General features: G+C 35.2%; 1 protein-coding gene across 1 annotated transcript in view; it reads right to left on the minus strand.

Annotated features, from left to right (window-relative positions):
- Positions 1-3,298: 3,298 nt before the first annotated feature.
- The window catches only part of LOC143914384 (acetylcholine receptor subunit alpha-like), a 220,890-nt gene continuing 205,875 nt past the window's right edge, over positions 3,299-18,313 (minus strand). The window contains exons 8-11 of the mRNA XM_077434587.1: positions 4,016-4,162; positions 3,848-3,943; positions 3,578-3,776; positions 3,299-3,496 (exon numbers count right to left, since the gene is read on the minus strand). Coding sequence (XP_077290713.1) covers positions 3,299-3,496; positions 3,578-3,776; positions 3,848-3,943; positions 4,016-4,162 — 640 coding nt within the window. The remainder of the gene's footprint in view (positions 3,497-3,577; positions 3,777-3,847; positions 3,944-4,015; positions 4,163-18,313) is intronic.

Here is an 18,313-nt window from a genome sequence, read left to right on the forward strand (position 1 = left end):
AAATCTCGATGGATGGACGTTTTGGATGCCATATGTTCCGTAATAGAGATTTTAGTGACTTTTGCGAGATCGTTTTGTGCGGAATAATCACAGAACCAATCAATTACATATTTTTCTTTCAAAATATTGTCACTTTTATAAATTTAATAAACTGCTTAACTTTTGTCGACTGTTTTCTTCCAAAAATCTTCTTTTAAATATTTTCCTCGTCTCCAATTGAAATTACTAATGTTTATCACGATTACATAAATTTCAATATTCAATATCAGTAGGTTTTAAATTCACAAACTTTGTTTTCTACTGTTGCGTAGAGGTGGGTGGAGGATCCAAGTAAAAGGCCGAAGTCGTTTCACAGCATTTATTGGTGATTAAGGAGATACACTCACTGGCAGTGCTCCGATATCCAGAATGTCTTGATATCGCCTAAGTACCTCCTTATAACGGACAGGTCGCTCACGGCATCTTCCCCATTGTTTAGTCACGTACTCGGATGTGCAGTCCCACGATTTGGCGTTGTCAGTTCTAAGAACTCCACGGGAATGCGACCGAGTGCCGCTATCGCCGCTAAGTGCATTTGGGGGTTTCTCATTGTTAAGCCGACTTGAACTTAAGCCTGGAGATAATCCTCGAAACCAATTATAACAGCGGCTCCTTTTAGCATACGCTATACTACGTCTAACAAATTAAAAGTGGAGGGATAAGAAAGGTGAAAATAAAAATAAATTAGTGCAAATACTTCTTTATTTTATTATATTTCATGTGCTATGAATAATATTTATTCAGTGCCCGATTTCATAAGTAACATTTTATCAAATCTTTTATTGAAAAGTTATATATGGGCGACATATTATTTATTATATAAACGATAAATGTTTTACAAAGTGGAAATAATTATTATGATACATTATTTTCATGAATTTATTTTTGAAACGATACTTAAAAATACTCAACGTGAAACGTTAACTCTCTGAACATGAGACGTAGACTTATATTTTAGAAATTATAAATAAAATGTATGTAAGAATGTATTCTTTTGAGAAAATGTGCTTGATAATTTATAATCTTGTTTACAGATGTCCATTATAGATTTATTTTTATTATTGATGTGGAGTAGTTAAAAATATTTCTTATGCTAGTGTGCACTAATGAATTTGTGTTGATATACATTTAATTGAACAACAAATATTTGAAATATATTTTACACCATAATAAAAATTAAAAGGATGAGCTAATTTACAAATCTGTTATAATATTATCATACTGATAGTTCTTTTTCAAACACAAGTGTATTAAATGAAAATAATAATTGTGAAGCAAAATACTTAAAGTTGATTGATTAAAATAACAAAATTTAAGCATTGACACACTAGTTATTAAAAATAAATTACTCAAAATCACCCTGATCTCTTGTGGAAACATTTTATTTATTGAATGTCGAAAATTTTCCCGCTCAATACAATAAATAATTTGAAATAAAACATTTTAAAAATTAAAATTAATATGTGTAATACATACAAACGTAGACATATACTTCATAAATACTATAATAATATTATACATGGAATTTATAGAAAATTTTAAGGTTCATACTTCAATACAATATAATTAGATCTATATTTCGTTTCGTTTTTTATTACTTTTTTCTCAACATAACATTTTTATTTTTGATAATATTTGATATTCAAATAAATGGACCCATCAATAAATATCTTTAATAGAATGTAATTTGATTTTTAATTGTAATTTTATGAAACACATATTTACATATACTGAAGTATGTTTTGCTATAATGTATTAATTAACAAAATAAATTTATTGTAAATATCATATAAATATTGCACCAAATATTGTTGAGAAAATTAAAACTAAACATATGTTTGTAGTTACCGACTTATGCATGTAAAGTAAATTAACGTGATTATAACTATTTTTTATTTACAATATTAAAAGCTGGGAAAAAAATGCAGTAATTGTATGTATAGTAAAAACAAAGGTTTGTAGATAAAACCATATATGTATGATCTAATTTTTATGTACCCTAATATTTTTTTAAATATTCAAATTCGATTTGGACGCTCACTAAGTCGTATGTATGTATATATTATAATAATAATAATCATAATAATTTCCTTTCTTTTCTAGTTTATATAATATAAATAATAGATTTTTTTTAATATAATTTGCATACAATTATCTTGAAAAGAATAATTTTATTATTCATTTATAGTAAAACACTTACATTTAAGCTGAGCAATTGTGAAGGATACCTTTTTTTTTTAATAAATTTTATCTTTTTATCCACTACACTTCTTTAATCGAATTTATCACGTTGAAGATTTAAACTAAATTAATATCATGTTTCATATTCAAGGAAATAAATCAATATAAGCAATCAGCATATTAGATGTTTCAATTCCAAGTATTTAATTCATTAATTACACTTATTTTTTATTCATTAAAATTGCATCAACCAGCTAACCATCTCTCATACGTTAATTATTTTTATTCCTAAAAAGTGTTTCAAACCTTGCATAATTCAATACAAGTCATTGAAACCGAATAGATTTTTTTTTTATAATTTTTCAACTCTATTTTATAAATCATTGCATTAAAATTTTCTCATTAATGAATAAAATAAGTATAATTTTATAAACAACGAATAATGTTTATAAATATATTTCATATAAATATATCGTCATTTTGATGTCCTAAGTTACTAAATATATTTTAATATATGAATATTTATTTAATATAACTATAATGTTCCTTTCTTTGTCAATAAACACTTTAAATTGACTTTAATGTCAATAATTTTACAATCACCAAATCACAGGGATATTAAGTTTTTAAATACATACATACATACATGTGTATATTCCGTAATGAAATATCATACAATTGAACTAAAGAAGAGATCAACACCTGCACTTGAAGTGAACTTAATCATAAAATCATCGTAAGATTAATCTAACTACACATATTTCGAGTCGTTTTATGAACCTTATAAATATATAAGTATGCAGTATACTAGATTTTAATTCTGAGATATACGGTTTAGGTGTTGTTACATACAAATTGCATCAATATATCATCTTGTTGCAAACATAGAAAAGTTACTGTCATAAAAAGACTAACGTACAATCCATATTAAACGTATGAATCCTGTTCGGAGTTACACCTTCGTCAAACAGATTGGCAATTAAATTGTCAGAACCAACAATCTCACTTCTATTGTTGGCTCGGCAGTGCTTTTTGGTGCAGTGGAAGAAATTCTTTATGTATTTTGAAGGAAGACATTTTAGCGAGGTGGAGCTGGTCTCGGTTTGGCAGTAGCTGAAGCAATCTCCGATAGGCGTACATCAATTGGTGCTCTGTCGTCGTACAATGTCGGAGCTTGCAAAATTATACCCGCCGTACCGACCACCACGGCTAATGTGAATATCCACAAAAATAGTCTATCAAGCACCATCGCCACATACTTCCAATCTTCTTTCACCTAAATTTCAACACAATCATTACAATCGAGTAACTATAATACATTAAATCAAAATGTTTATTAAATTTAAGACAATTTTACCCTCGTCGACTCTTCCTCCTTCTTAGTTTGGTCGGCAATGTATCTAACACCGTCTATTGCTTTGTGCAACTCCGGACACTGATGCCAATGCTGCAGCCTCGGACACAAAGATTCCAAATTTAGCGGATCTGTGACCGATGTCAAAGGAGGAGATCCATGAATTCGACAAGAGCTACCCAACACACTCGGATCCAACTCTCTAAAATGAGACATAAAATCAACAAATATAATTTTAATGCAAAATGTCATTACATGAAGAGTATACAGTACCTTGTAAGAACAGGAGGAGCCATACAAGGAGGAGGAGCTCTCAATTCTAAACCATTGCAAGTGCGTACCAGTACACGTTGTCTCGACGATGTTAGTCTAAAACGTTCAAATTCATTTAAGACTCGTACTTGCATGGAAAATTAAAGAAATTAGTTTTATGCAGCTTACGCTCTTCTGTCGAATTGATAGTGAGGTCGTCTCATCACCAACATCCTCGGCAGTATGTGAATAAAGACTCTTCTGACCCAAGGCGCCATAGTGTGTGTTTGAGGTGATCTAAAGTGAACATTCAGCACTACTACGGTGACGCATATACTGAAACAAAAAAAAAAGAAATTATTAGCCAAATGAGATCCAAACTCAGTTCTCAGCTTCTAAATTGGATGAACTACTTATATCATGATAAAATTATTAGACAATTTATAATCAAATGGCTATTAAAGTGCCTTCAAAGTCTATAAAAAGCTTTCAATAAGACTCGGAACACTTTTTTTTTTACAAATACAATTATATGGGTTTGGTGCAAACGATCGAAAAGCGCCAGATAGATTGAACCACAGATTTACTGGATGGTTGCTTTAAACGCAATTCTCGACTTCACGAATGAAAAATTGCACATCAGATGACGAGTAACCTTTCGATGTGCACAGATCATTGATGTATAATACACTAGATCCGCCCTCACGTGTTATACTGGTCTCCCTTTTGGCGCATGCACAGTTTCTCTTAGTAGGTAGATGCACAGTTTCTCTTAGTAGGCGCATGCACAGTTTTTCTACAAGGTAGGTACCGTTGCGTCGTAGGGAAAAAAACCCAACTTCCCCGCTAGTTAAACCCCCCGCACCACTCAGTTAGTGAAGACAAGATCTCCGACCAAAATCACACGTCAGGGCCCATCTATGTATTATACATCAATGGCACAGATGCAATTATTAAAATGGTAATTATTAAAATTGAGTTGGATCTTTCTGGAGAGTTTTTAATAATTTAATAAGGAAAAATTCGGAACTAAAGTATCAGAAGCACAGAACGTATACAGGGTAGATATGTTGAGACTTCGGGTAGATATCGCTTAGTGTAAGTGCGAGCAGTGCGCACGCATAAGGTACACGTGTCGTTAATCTGTGGTTCAGTCTGTCTGGCGCTTTTCGGTCGTTTGCACCGCATCGCAATTATATTTATCGCTCTGCTACAAATGGTTGCAAACTACGTGGCCGCATGCTAATTTCGCTGCATGCTCATTTCTGGCTTTTGCCATTTTAAACATGCCAGAAAGATCCAACTCAATTTTAGGAATTGCCAATCATCAATGTACATACATCGGAATGTCATTTGCGCAACCCCATGAATATTTCTACTTTCGTACATGCTGAAATTCAAACAGTCAAAATTCAATAGAAATGAGCATGCAGCCGCGTGGTTTGCAACCATTTGTAGCAAACCCGTCTTCGGGACGCTGACGCCATCCATTCCAGTTCGCTTAATATCAGGAGCACATGTCAGATACTCCACCCCCTCTTCTCCACTTTCTCGCACCTCCTCGACACGATCGGTCATCACGCCACATACCTATCCATAACGTATACTCCTGGTATTCTAAAATTTGTTTTTTTGAAATCTTCCTACTTGTTGATGCACTCACACATACATACATACAACCATCTCGTCCGTTTTTATTATTATTATTACATTCCTCCTTTACGTTTCACATGGCTTTCGTGTCAGTGGTCATTTTTATCTCTTATCCGATCGTTTTCATACTTTGCCATATTGCTCATTTTGGTCATCAATATACGTAAATGTATCGTCTGCCATTACGTTGGAGGTAAAATATCGTATACAATGCGTAACAAATATCCAGAATCTCGGATACGGTGACGTTTATGACGGTATGTAAGGCTACCATAATCTATCTTCAACCTTTTCGCCTTGATATGCTATTTCAGATTTTAATTGTTTAACGAGAACCTATAGAGCAAATTTAATTGTATAAAATTTGCTCTATAGGTTCTCGTCATCTCTAATATTTAAATATTTTTATATATATTGTTGCGTAGGGGTGGGTGGATGATCCAAGTAAAAGGCCAAAGTCGTTTCACAGCATTTATTGGTGATTACGGAGATACACGCACTGGCAGTGCTCAGTCCAGTACTTAGGTGATATCCAGAATGTCTTGATATCACCTAAGTACCGCCTTATAAGGGGTAGATCTCTCAGGACATATTCGACGTCTAATTTGTTTACATATTGTTATGGTCACGTACTCGGATATGTATTCCCACAACATTCGGTCCCACGGTACCAAGGTATCAGTCACTTCTGAGAACTCCACGGGAATGCGACCGAGTACGGCTACTACGCCATTGTTTAGCTTACTTGCACGTAGTTTGCAGATAATCCTCGAAATCAATTATAACGGTCGCACGGTGTCGGGGATGCGCCTCGGCTTAATCCGATTGCACTTAACCGATTGCAATATTATTGGAATATCACACTAATTTGGGATCTATGTAGTATTATAATCTAGAAGAATGTATGTATGAATGTTCAAGTTGGCATGCATGACTAGAATGAATGATGATGTTGGTAACATGCAACAGACCGTTGCGGAGCTCCACCGAGTAAAAATGTTTTAATCCGTTCAACGAGTCTCATTTTACCCTACTTTTGTACTACTACTACTACTACTTTGATATTCAATCTTATTTATGTATATCTATTGTTGTATAAAAAAGCCTCGCAACATTTCATTCAAACAAAGTATCCATCTGCTCTACTTTGCTTTTTTTTTATCATTTTGCACATCTCGAATCTCACGTTGATAATGTGACAGTGTGCATGAGTCGTAAAGTGGTGTCTTTATCTGATGTTTTGCGTATCAGACTCTCTCACTCTATCCTCGTAAAATTCAGTCAGGCTGGTGTGCAAAGCCTCGTGCCTCTTCCTGGCATGACGATGGGTCGTAAAAAGCAATAGCGTATCAATGGTAGCCTACCTTTGCCAATATCCTAAAAACCCAAGGTTCGCTTCTAAAAAATACGAGTTCTCATTACGCCAGATTGCTTGCTTCGTTTAAATTTCACCGCTGCTTTTTATACCCGTCAATTTAGACGTACACAAAACCACCGCATCGACGCTTGTATTTCTTGTTAAACCGAAGGGGTGGTTGCACCTGCCTACCCCCATTTCACTACCAATATTTGCTCATTTGGTAATTTATTAATATAATATATTACAAACGAAACAATTTTTTTTTACGAGAAAATTAGCTAAAGAGCGTACACACAGGTACTGATTTTCAGAAATTTCTGATGGGAGCAGTGGAAGACAGAGTTATCCTCATTTGAACAGAAATAGACATATGTACATGTTTAGATCAAATGCACTCAATTTATACATGAATCTTATGAAAAGAGTGGATATGGTGCTCAACATTGATTTAGAGGTCTCAATTAAGGTAGGTAGGGTATAATTTTCGGCTCAGCTGTAGTTAAGGAGGGTGGTCAGAAGTTAACGAGGAAAGTTTGATGATCCCTTGGGATGATGTTCCAGATGCGATGCAAGGGTGATGGATGGGAAGGAGAGCAAAAAATTAGGTGAACATAATGCAATCATTGAACACTACATCAATATAAAACACATATTGACAGTCTTGAGAAATCCCATAAGAATATTGTGTGTTTGTCATATTCTCCTTCCCTACTTGTTTAATCTTAATCATGGCCACAGATTATTAGGCTCACTGGTAAAGCCGAAGTATACCAGTAGAGATGTCGTGGGTTCTAGTCCTAGTTGATTGTTGATTATTCGAGTTTGTCCATAGATAGGGTTGCCATACGTCCCGTATAAACGGGACATGTCCCGTATTTCACTGCTCGGTCCCATATTACAATTAGTCCCGTATTTGTCCCGTTTTCTAACGTATTTGTCCCGTTTTCTCCCTGCGAAACTCTGCGTGAGAGAATCGGCGCGGCGAGGATCTAAATCTAAATATTCCCATGGATAAGCTTATCGCTTTTTGTGGAGATAATACGAACACTTACTTCGGAGGTCTAAACCTAGCTGGAAGAAATAATGTATTTTTTAAACTGAATTCTGAATTGGAAAGAGATATTCAAGGCATAGGATGTCCAGCACACGTTTTTCATAACACTATCAATAGCCGCTGATGTTTTGACTGTCGATGTTGAATCAATAGTCGTCAAGATATTCAAGTACTTTAACATTTACACCGTGAGGACTGAAAAACTCATACTTTTGTGAATATGTTGGTGCTGCCTACCAAAACTTATTATCCTACGTTGGGACTAGGTGGTTATCACTTTTACCTGCAATTGAAAGAATATTGAATCTGTGGCAGCCATTAAAAGATTTTTTCGCTAACGAAGACAGACCACCAAAAGCCCTTAAAGATTTTTTTGATGATCCAATGAGTGAAGCTTATTTTTGCTTCTTGCATTCACAGCTCAATACATTTGAATCTCAAATAAAAAAATAGAAAAATCAAACATCACAGTCCTGGAAGTAAAGTCTTTATTAGAAGAGACAAAACGACATATGATCGAGAGAAAAAAATCCAATTTTATTGGAAGACGACAAAAAAAATCTTGAATCTCTTAAAGCTTGATTTTGGAAACAGTGCCAAAGTGGAAACTTTCGAAAAACAGACTGTCGATTTCTTTAACACTGCTGTGGAATACATTGATAAGTGGTCCCAATCATTAAAAAAAAATAATGCTTTCGATTGAATGACTCTCAAGCAAGCTCCTGAATGGAGGGAAATAGAACGAACCGTTGAATATTTGCAAGTAAGGAACATCGATGTTGAAAACAATGAACTTCTTTTCAACCAGTTCGTATATTTAAAAGATTATTTAAATAAAAATAATACCAATGAAAACTGGGAGACAACGCTGAAATTGAGTATGGAATAGAAATGGCTGAAGTTTTTTAGAGATACCAAGCATATTGAACAGAAGTCATGTTTAATAAAACTATGTGAATATTTGCCATTCCAGCTCACAATGCCAATGTGGAGAGAATACTTTCCCTGATGTCAACACAATGGTCGGGTGAAAGAAATAAGCTGGCAGTTGAGACAGTTGAGGCAATTTATTAATCATGTAAAAGAGGAAAACCATTTAATTAAAAAAGTTAAATCATCCTTAAAATACGATTGGGCTAAAAAAGACTAATTTTTTGAAATAAACTATTACCTACCTACTTTTCCATGTTTTATTTATGTAGCACTTAAATGTCCCGTATCAATGCTTGACAATTATGGCAACCCCATCCATAGATGACTCTTTTGTATTGTATAATAATAATATAGGTGTTGCTTTGAGGAAACCTGTCATGGCACTTAATCAAACAGATTATTGTGATAAGCTGTTGATATCATTTCATTTAAAAAGTTCCACATCTACTCTTTGGAATTGTGATTTTTTCGTGGCCAACAACTACAACGTTGCGTTATCAAGTCGTAGATGCGATCTTGGAGTGCAGGTGCATATGCTAAAATCGCGAATAAATTAAGAATATCAAAAGGCAATTAAAGCCGACTTTTATGACATCCAATAACCGAGGCTCGTTCCAATTGTTTCTATGTCGTTCTAGCCCCTTCACTGCTATACGTAAAGTAAACGAGCCTTTTGTGTCGAGGTGCCTCAACATAATAACGACAGGAGAGGGAAAAAACCTCGTGTTCCGCAAGCGTGGAGCACTCATGAATATGCAAATTCGAAATCGAGTACCTTTTCACTGCATTTACATTCCGGCATACGGTTCTAACACAACACAAGGTGTGAGAAAAAATACACTTATTATTATTAAAAAGTCCCTTCGTCCTCTTTTTCGTTCGGATGCGCACAAACAAACGAGCCAGATGATGTAATGCTACGCAAAATACGCTACACTACGTATTACAACAAGATTAAGTTTGAATACTATCGAAACAACAGATTTGTCGTTACATACATATATACGAGCATAATGCTATTACTTATTCAAATGTTTCCGATACGAAATGTCAATATTGATTCACTGTCCTTAGGTCAACATTGAAATTGGAAACCGTCTGATATTAAATATCTAATTCCAAAAAGCGATAAGTCTGCTTTGGGGGAAAACTAAGTTTTTCTTGCACTTCGTCAGTACATATATGTATAAAGAACTTACTATTGTTGCGTAGGGGTAGGTGGAGGATTCAAATAAAAAGCCAACTGTTCATCAGTGAAGTCGCTTCATAGCATTTATTGGGTGATTAAGAAGATCCACGCACTGCCAGTGCTCCGTCCAGAACGCCTTGGTATGGCCTAAGTACTTGCTTATGAAAGGCAGGTCGCTCAGTGGATCTTCCTCGACACGTTTGTTTACCTATTGTTATAATCACGTACCACATATGCAGTACCACGGTCTCGCGCTGTCAGTTCTGAGAACTCTAGTGGGAAGTGACCGAATGACGTTACCGACCATTAAGTCCATTCGGAGGTCTCCATTGTTAGCCGACAGCACTTGGAGATAATCCTCAAAAACTAATTATAACGGCGGCTCTTTTTCGCATATGCTACACTATTTTACCATTGTCCGGTATGTAAATCTACTGTTTTAAATTTAAGACCACCAAACTTTGTATACAGGGGCGTCATTTGGGTGAGCTGGGATGGGCAGCCGCCCCCCTTGGATTTGAACGGGACTATCCATGTTGTTTGATGTATTATTATGAATTTGAATTAAAATACCATTTGCTAGTAATATGATTCCAACAGGAAGTATAAAAAAAATCGACATCAACCCCATTTCAAACCCACGCAACAATACTTATAGACTACTAGCGATAGACCCGATAAAAATTCATCAAGTGTATTATAATTAAAAACTACCTATATATAAACAATATTAAATAGCAATAGAAAATTTAATTTATTTAAATAAAATAAATTTTCAATAGATGGCGCTAAATGCTCGTGTATTTTCCAAGACGAAATATCGATAACAAACAATAAACAGGCTTTTTCTTTATTCTACCACCCAAACCTTACATTAAACATTTCTTATATACAAAGTCTAACACAGATTACCTAAACACAATCTGCTTTAGGTCATCGACTTTAGAGAGTCTTTAATTAATATTATGTATTAGATGTATTATGAACATTTGTAAGGATTGTAAATAGGTTTTTGAGCTCTTTTTCCTATTATGCTTTTGATTAACATTAGAATAATATAATACTGTGATTACTAACCAAATTAAATTAAATTGTAAAATAGAAAATGATCAGTAGATCAGTAGCTATTAAAATATATATAAGATGTATTGTGAACATAATTTCGTAATAATAAAAAGCATTTAAAAATCAAAAAAAATATACAGTCTCTTTCGAAATTATATATTAGATATAATTTTAGGAAGGGTCCCGTGTTTGGATTAAGAAATATTCCATTTTCGCATTATTAAGTCGATGCAATTTATATTAATTCAACTTGAGTTGATGCAACTTTTGCAATACGTTTGGTGCAAAATGCAGCTGCTCGTTGGTCATTTTTTCATATGTTGTTGCAACTCATGTTAATGTATACATTTTTTTTGAAAAAGTTCCGCATCTTTACTTTTTTATTTAAAGTAAACCCACCCGAGCAACGCTGGTCAATTTGTCTAGTTTTTTATAAAATTAGGTAATGAATGCAATTTATCACGATCACATATATGTATGTATGTAGGTACATAATTCAGAATTGAATGCGAAATTTTATATTATTTTCCTACAACGAGTGCCATTTTCCGGTTGTAGATAGCACATATATACATATGTACATACATATGTATAATATATCCTTCAAATGCCGTATACTGTGACAGTAATACTCTCGATGTAGACGCGGCTTTACAATACATAAGAATCTAGGTCTCTTGTATCGTACAATATGACCTATAAATCTTGTTACTATGTAGCAACGCTTTGAGTCTAGAATACATGGCTCGCAATATTAATTATGAAAAGTCGTATAGTGTAAATATTCGCCATTTGCTTCCACGCGAAATTTTGCCTAAGCAAGACATTCCCCATTACGGTTGCCACAGACAAATTATGTTTTTAAATTATGTTAATATTTACGACTCATTATCACATAGTACTCTTTGAGATAAAAATCTGCCATTATTAAACTAAGTAAACGCGCTGGCTAATTAATTTACAGCACTGAAGTAGAAAATTAAATTATATAATTTCTTTCAGTTTATAAGAAGAAATAAATTTGTGAATGATGGCGTGGAGAGAACAAGTGACATATCTTCATATCAGTGGCGGCATTTTAAAACAGGGGACTAGGTACGGAAAAAAAATATAATAATCTGTCTCGAAGTGATGAATATAATCTTTCATTTTTGTGCTAGAAAAAATATTCTACTTAACTTCTCTTTCTTTATAACATCTAAATCTTTAAAATTCATCATCATCATTTACAGCCATTCGCCATCCACTGCTGGATGAAGGCCTCTCCAACACGCTTCCACTCGTCTCTGTTTTGCGCAACACTCATCCATCTCATTCCGCACATTTTCCTAATTTCGTTCACCCATCTTCCTTGCGGTCTTCCTTTTACTCTTTTGCCTTCTCTCGGGTACCATTCAAGCACTTCTTTTGTCCACCTTTCGTCCATCCTCCTAGCTACGTGACCCGCCCATTGCCATTTCAATCTCTTCACTCTATCCACTATGTCCACTACCCTTGTCATATTTCTCACCCACGTGTTCCGCTTCCTGTCTTTCCTCGTTATGCCAAGCATACAGCGTTCCATACTTCTTTGAGTGCATTGGATTTTATTTTGCATCTTGGCGTTCAGTGTCCAAGTTTCACATCCATACGTCATCACTGGCAAAACGCATTGATCAAAGTTCTTTTCTTCAGGCAGAGTGGCATTTTTGATTTGAAAACAGCATTCATCCGTCCAAATGCACTCCACCCTAATTTCATACGTCTCTTTATCTCTTCATTTTTACTACCAGACATGTCAATTATTTGACCTAAATATAAATAATTATTTACTACTTCTACTGGTTTATCATCTAAGGGGATGCTATCAGGCATGCAATAACTATTGAACATTAGTTTAGTCTTATCTACGTTAATTTTTAATCCTACTTTTCTACTTTCCCTGTCCAGCTGTGTTAGTCTGATAAGTAGGTCAGCTGAATCACGAGCTACTAAAACTATATCGTCTGCGAACCGAAGGTGACTCAAAAAGCGACCATTGATGCTTACTCCGGCTGTATCCCAATCCAATTTCCTGAAAACTCCCTCAAGCACCGCATTGAATAACTTGGGCGAGATTGTATCTCCTTGTCTTACTCCTTTTCCTATGCTAAATCTATCTGTACCTGAAAAAATTTTAACCGAAGCTGTGGCATTCTTATATATTGCAGCTAACAGTCCCACATAGGGTTCCGGCACTCCCTGTGTTTTTAGAGCGTTAAGTACTGCATTATGACTAACTGTATCGAAGGCTTTCTCATAATCGACGAAACCTAGGCACAATGGCCGTTGATATTCGTTGGCGCGCTCGATTAGTTCGCCAACTACTTGGAGGTGGTCCATTGTGCTGAAATTTGCCCTAAACCCTGCCTGCTCTATAGGTTGGTTCTCGTCGAGGATATTCTTCAGCCTTTCTGTAATAACCTTCGTGAAGAGCTTGTAGACCGCTGAAAGTAGACTAATGGGTCGGTAGTTCTTGATATCGCTTTTGTCGCCTTTTTTGTGTATTAAAATGATAGTTGCGTTATTCCATCCTTCTGGTATAACTTGGTTCTGGATGCATTTGCTGAAAAGCCTAGCTAAGATATTAATTAGGGGGGGGCCGCCACATTTTAGTAAGTCAATGGGAATATTATCTTCCCCTGGGGTTTTACCGTTCTTTGCAGTTTTTAGCGCGGCCTCTACTTCGCTAGGCAATACTGCAGGAACCCTTTGGCCGTGTGTCGATTCCAGAGCGGGGAATTGGCCGTTGTCGTTCTCGTATAGTTTTGCATAGAACGTGTAAACTCTGTCTATGATTTCTTCTCTATTCCTAATTATTACTCCGCTCTCTGATCTGATTGCGATCATTTGGTTTTTGCCTAAGAAAAGATCCTGTTTGCACTTTTTCAGGCTACGGTTATTCTTAATGGTATTTTCTATTAGCTTGCTGTTAAAATCCCTGACATCCCTGACTATTTTCTTTTTAATTTCCTTATTTACTAGATTGTATTCTTGCTTATTATTATCCCTATCTAAATTCCTTTTATGCTTAATTAGGTTTTTTGTTTCCGCTGAAATTTTGCTTAATTTAATCTGTTTCCTGAATCCACCTAATTTCTTACCTGTTGAGGTTAGAACCGAACTAATTACAGTGTTCAATTCCTCGAAAAATTATTTGTTGAAAAATCGATCGAGAATAAAATATTCCAACTCTTTGTTTGTTGCCAAATTGTTCTGAGGGAATCGTTTCGTGAGTCAAGTCCCTTGCCAAATTTATACGTACTCAAGAAGTTCTGTGTCAATATGTGCTACTAAAAATGTGAAAGTGAAAATTCTAAAAATGCTTTAAAAGACGAAAAAATAAAAAAAAATTCTTCGACGAAACGCCTTTATATGTATGTATGTACATGGGTACATACCAATTGGCCAGTACCACGAAGGCAATATCATTGAGACGGCGAGTCCGTACAAGCGAACGACACGGCGGACTATACCACAACAATCCACTACCACAACAACTACCTCAGTTAGAGTCGATTCCGGTGCCTGAACTTCGCTAATACGAGTAAACAATATCAATAGGGACTATGATTTGAATTAATTGTAATTGAATTGTTGATATTTCTAAATTTTAGGTAAAAGTTTTTGGGCTAGCCTAGTCCAATTAGACCAATGCACGCTACTTCTCCATATCTATTGTTGTGTAGGGGTGGGTGGAGGATCCAAGTGAAAGGCCAACAGTCGTTTCACAGCGTTTATTGATGATTAAGGAGATACACGCACTGTCACTGCTCAGTCCAGAATGACCTGATATCACCTATGTGCCGCCTTATAAAGGGTCGACCTCTCAGGACGTCTAATCTGTTTACCTGTTGTATACTCACGTATTCGGATATGTATTTCCACGACATTGGGTCTCCCCGTACTGATTCTGAGAAAAGCCTAATAACGGTCATTGTTTAGCCTAATTGCACTTAGAGTCCAGATATTATCCTGGAAGTAAGTGCAAGCACTTAGTTAATCCGATAACAGATATCCGTTGGTCTAAGTGCAAGCACTTAGTTAATCCGATAACAGATAACCCTTGAACGGTCACATAGTCTCTGGGATTCTATTCGTTTAATCCGCGGCGTACGTAACACTATTATATAATTAGAGAGTTGAAATCGAAAACATCTACGCAATCGTGAAGTATGTGATACGAAAGGAATTGAATTGGACGATAAATAAATAAAATTTTGTTGAAAGTGTGATCTTATTACTTATGTTTATAACCTGTAAAAGATCAGATACAAAAAGCTTTTCAAATTGAACTTGTTATGATCTACTTTTAATGTGTTTAATTTGCTTATAGGAGATTCGTGCATTTTCCTAATTTGGGATTCATAACTACATTTGGTTTTTCCATTTGTCTTTTTTTCATAGCAATTACTTATTCAAGATATCTTATGGTAGTTCTTAAGATTGTGGTCTAACCTTTCTAGTTAGGATTCAGAACCATATAAACTGATTTCATGATAATTAGTTTTTAATTTTGAATTGCCATGTTTCTTCTGGATTTGAAGCTTTGAAATATATCATTATTTATTTAAAATTTTTCAATAGTGATATTACATAATTTCTAATTTGTATAAGCAAAAAAAGAATACAAAGAAACATGAATGTAAAAACAGACTGAGATAATATACAAAGATAATGTCAAATATGTAATAAATAAATCAATATGTAAAAACGAATACATATAATAAATTTACGATCTCAAATCAAACAATTCCTTAACCATATCGGCATACATAGATATGTACTTTAAATTAAACAAATCTTGACTAGCAGATATCTACCAAATGAAGCCATCAAATCAGTACGTGCCACAGGAGAAGAGAACAAACTGCAGCACTAAGTAATTGTAATCATGAAAGATACTTTAAGAAGACTACAAGCATTCTGAGTACTTTTACAAATGTGTATCGTGCTAACTGCACAATGGAACAACTACCACCTGAAAGCTTAACCCAAGACAAACTAGAGAACAACTCACAATTATCATCCATCAGGATTATTATTTTGAAACATCTATGCGACTGCATCCGTATGAGTTTGCAACGTGCAGAAACGTTCCGTATACAAATAGTATAATAGAAAGCTTTCGACAATAACCTGAGACAATGACGATACGACTCCACGAGGACAAATTAAAATTGACTCCATCTATTGCAGTTTAAATGTGTCGGAGAGTAAGTTGCGGCCGTTTCAAATTTAATAACGCTCTCTCTAGATACGTCTGATTAATACGAAAATTATGCTAAACCTCGTTCGGGGTTGAGCAACCCCATCTTACTTCCAACTCCCCTCCCCTTTCGACACGTGTGCTCACCCACCCTCCTTAGCCATATCCCGCTACGAATCCAATTAACGAGTGTCCTGGACATCCTCGCTAAAAGGAAACACCAATCGAGGCAAGCTTTTCTCGGAAAAGCTCGAAATATTCTGGTAATATGTATTTGGCACCCACGTGCCGACACCTGACGTTTCCCCATTTTTCTCGGAAAATGCCGCTTTTCCGAGGAATTTGCGTAATACCACTAAGCCCAAGCACCTGCTCCTCCTAAAACCGTATTGATTTATTTATTCTTAATTTTTCACGTCTAAAAGGGATGCTTTCGGGTAGGCAAAGTACATTCTATTACGTAGTGGATAACCTTGTTATAGTAATAGCTGCATGTGTCGAATTGATCGTTTGAGTGTTTGGTTACATAATAGAACTGACCAACGATATTAAAAATTTAAATATTTTTTACATATTTTTCTTTATTTATTTTTTATTACATTTTAAACTAGGAAAGCCTTACAGATAAACCCCAATGCGCCTTTCTGGCCAATTATAAACAATGTAGCATTTTTATTACACAAGTCGCTGAATTAAGAGACAATGAAAACTCACGAATTAACGAGACATCTATGAATTACATACATACATTTTTACTGTACATTAATCATACTTAAATAGTGGTGACATAGTAGGTAGGAAGGTTTTTAGCCAATTGTTTTAAATCGGGAACCGTTTCAATAATGAAATCAGAGAAAATTGGCAAACTCTGTGAGGAAACGATCGACCTGGAGTCACAAATATCCAGGTCTGACCAGCAGCACTACAGATATACTCAGAAAAACTATTTTCAATCGAGGTCAGCTCATGGGATCGAACCCAGCGCCTCTCGGAGCTAGGCAGAAGCTTAACGACCGAGCTATGCTGCTGGCTTTTATGGATTTTACTATGCAGTATCCCGTGAAAGAGATCTGAGTGTACCCAAATAAATTCTTTTCAATTGAGGTCAACCCAGGGCTTCATCACGGAAACCTCTCGGTGGTTGGCACCAACGTAGCATCCAAGCTGTACTGCTGGACAATTATGCTTCAGCAGCGTTTATTATAAGTAATTTACTGTATCTGATAAAAAAAAATATGGGCAGTTTTCGTGTGACCATTTTTCCAAGTGGGTGATTTTCGGTGTGGGCTATTTTCATGGAAGCGATCACTGTGTCAGATATGATCATCGAACCCAATAATTTATTAATCATGCACACTCGCCTAACAGATTGCTCCAAAGCGGCGAGTGTGCTAAACAGATTAATACTCGAGAAATTATATATTACATATATTAAATACATAATTATTACAAACATACACATGTGCATTGAAACAATACCTGACATATATGGTAAGACATTACAAACATCGTATAAATACGATTAATAACATTTTTCATGTAACAATACGATTTTTTTCATTTAATAAACATCCACAGAGAAATCTGGCGAAACCTGAGATATAACAATAACTCTAAATATAAGGTTTGCAATAGAAAATTGGAGTGGAAAGGTCTATTTTACAGGAACCCTTTCAATGAAAATCAGAAATTCTGATGAGAAACGATTGACCTTGACAAACCAAGGTCTGGCCAACAACGAGACTCTAGTGGGAATTCAACCCGTGACACCTTGCACGACATAATACAACACTCACCACTAGGACTACATATGTATCTCAATAATCCATGGCGCAAAGCGTTACACTTAGCATCAGAATCATCCTTTTAGTGGGACTTTTAATTTAACTTTTCGGATAAAATGCGGATAAAAGACAGCGTTGAATAACTTCAAAAATTAATACCAAGGAGATACACTAAATAATGTAACGCGATTTGGGCCATTCGGACAAAGTCAAACACTCGAC

Source organism: Arctopsyche grandis, chromosome 1 (genome assembly GCF_051622035.1).
Source record: "Arctopsyche grandis isolate Sample6627 chromosome 1, ASM5162203v2, whole genome shotgun sequence".
NCBI lineage: Eukaryota > Metazoa > Arthropoda > Insecta > Trichoptera > Hydropsychidae > Arctopsyche > Arctopsyche grandis.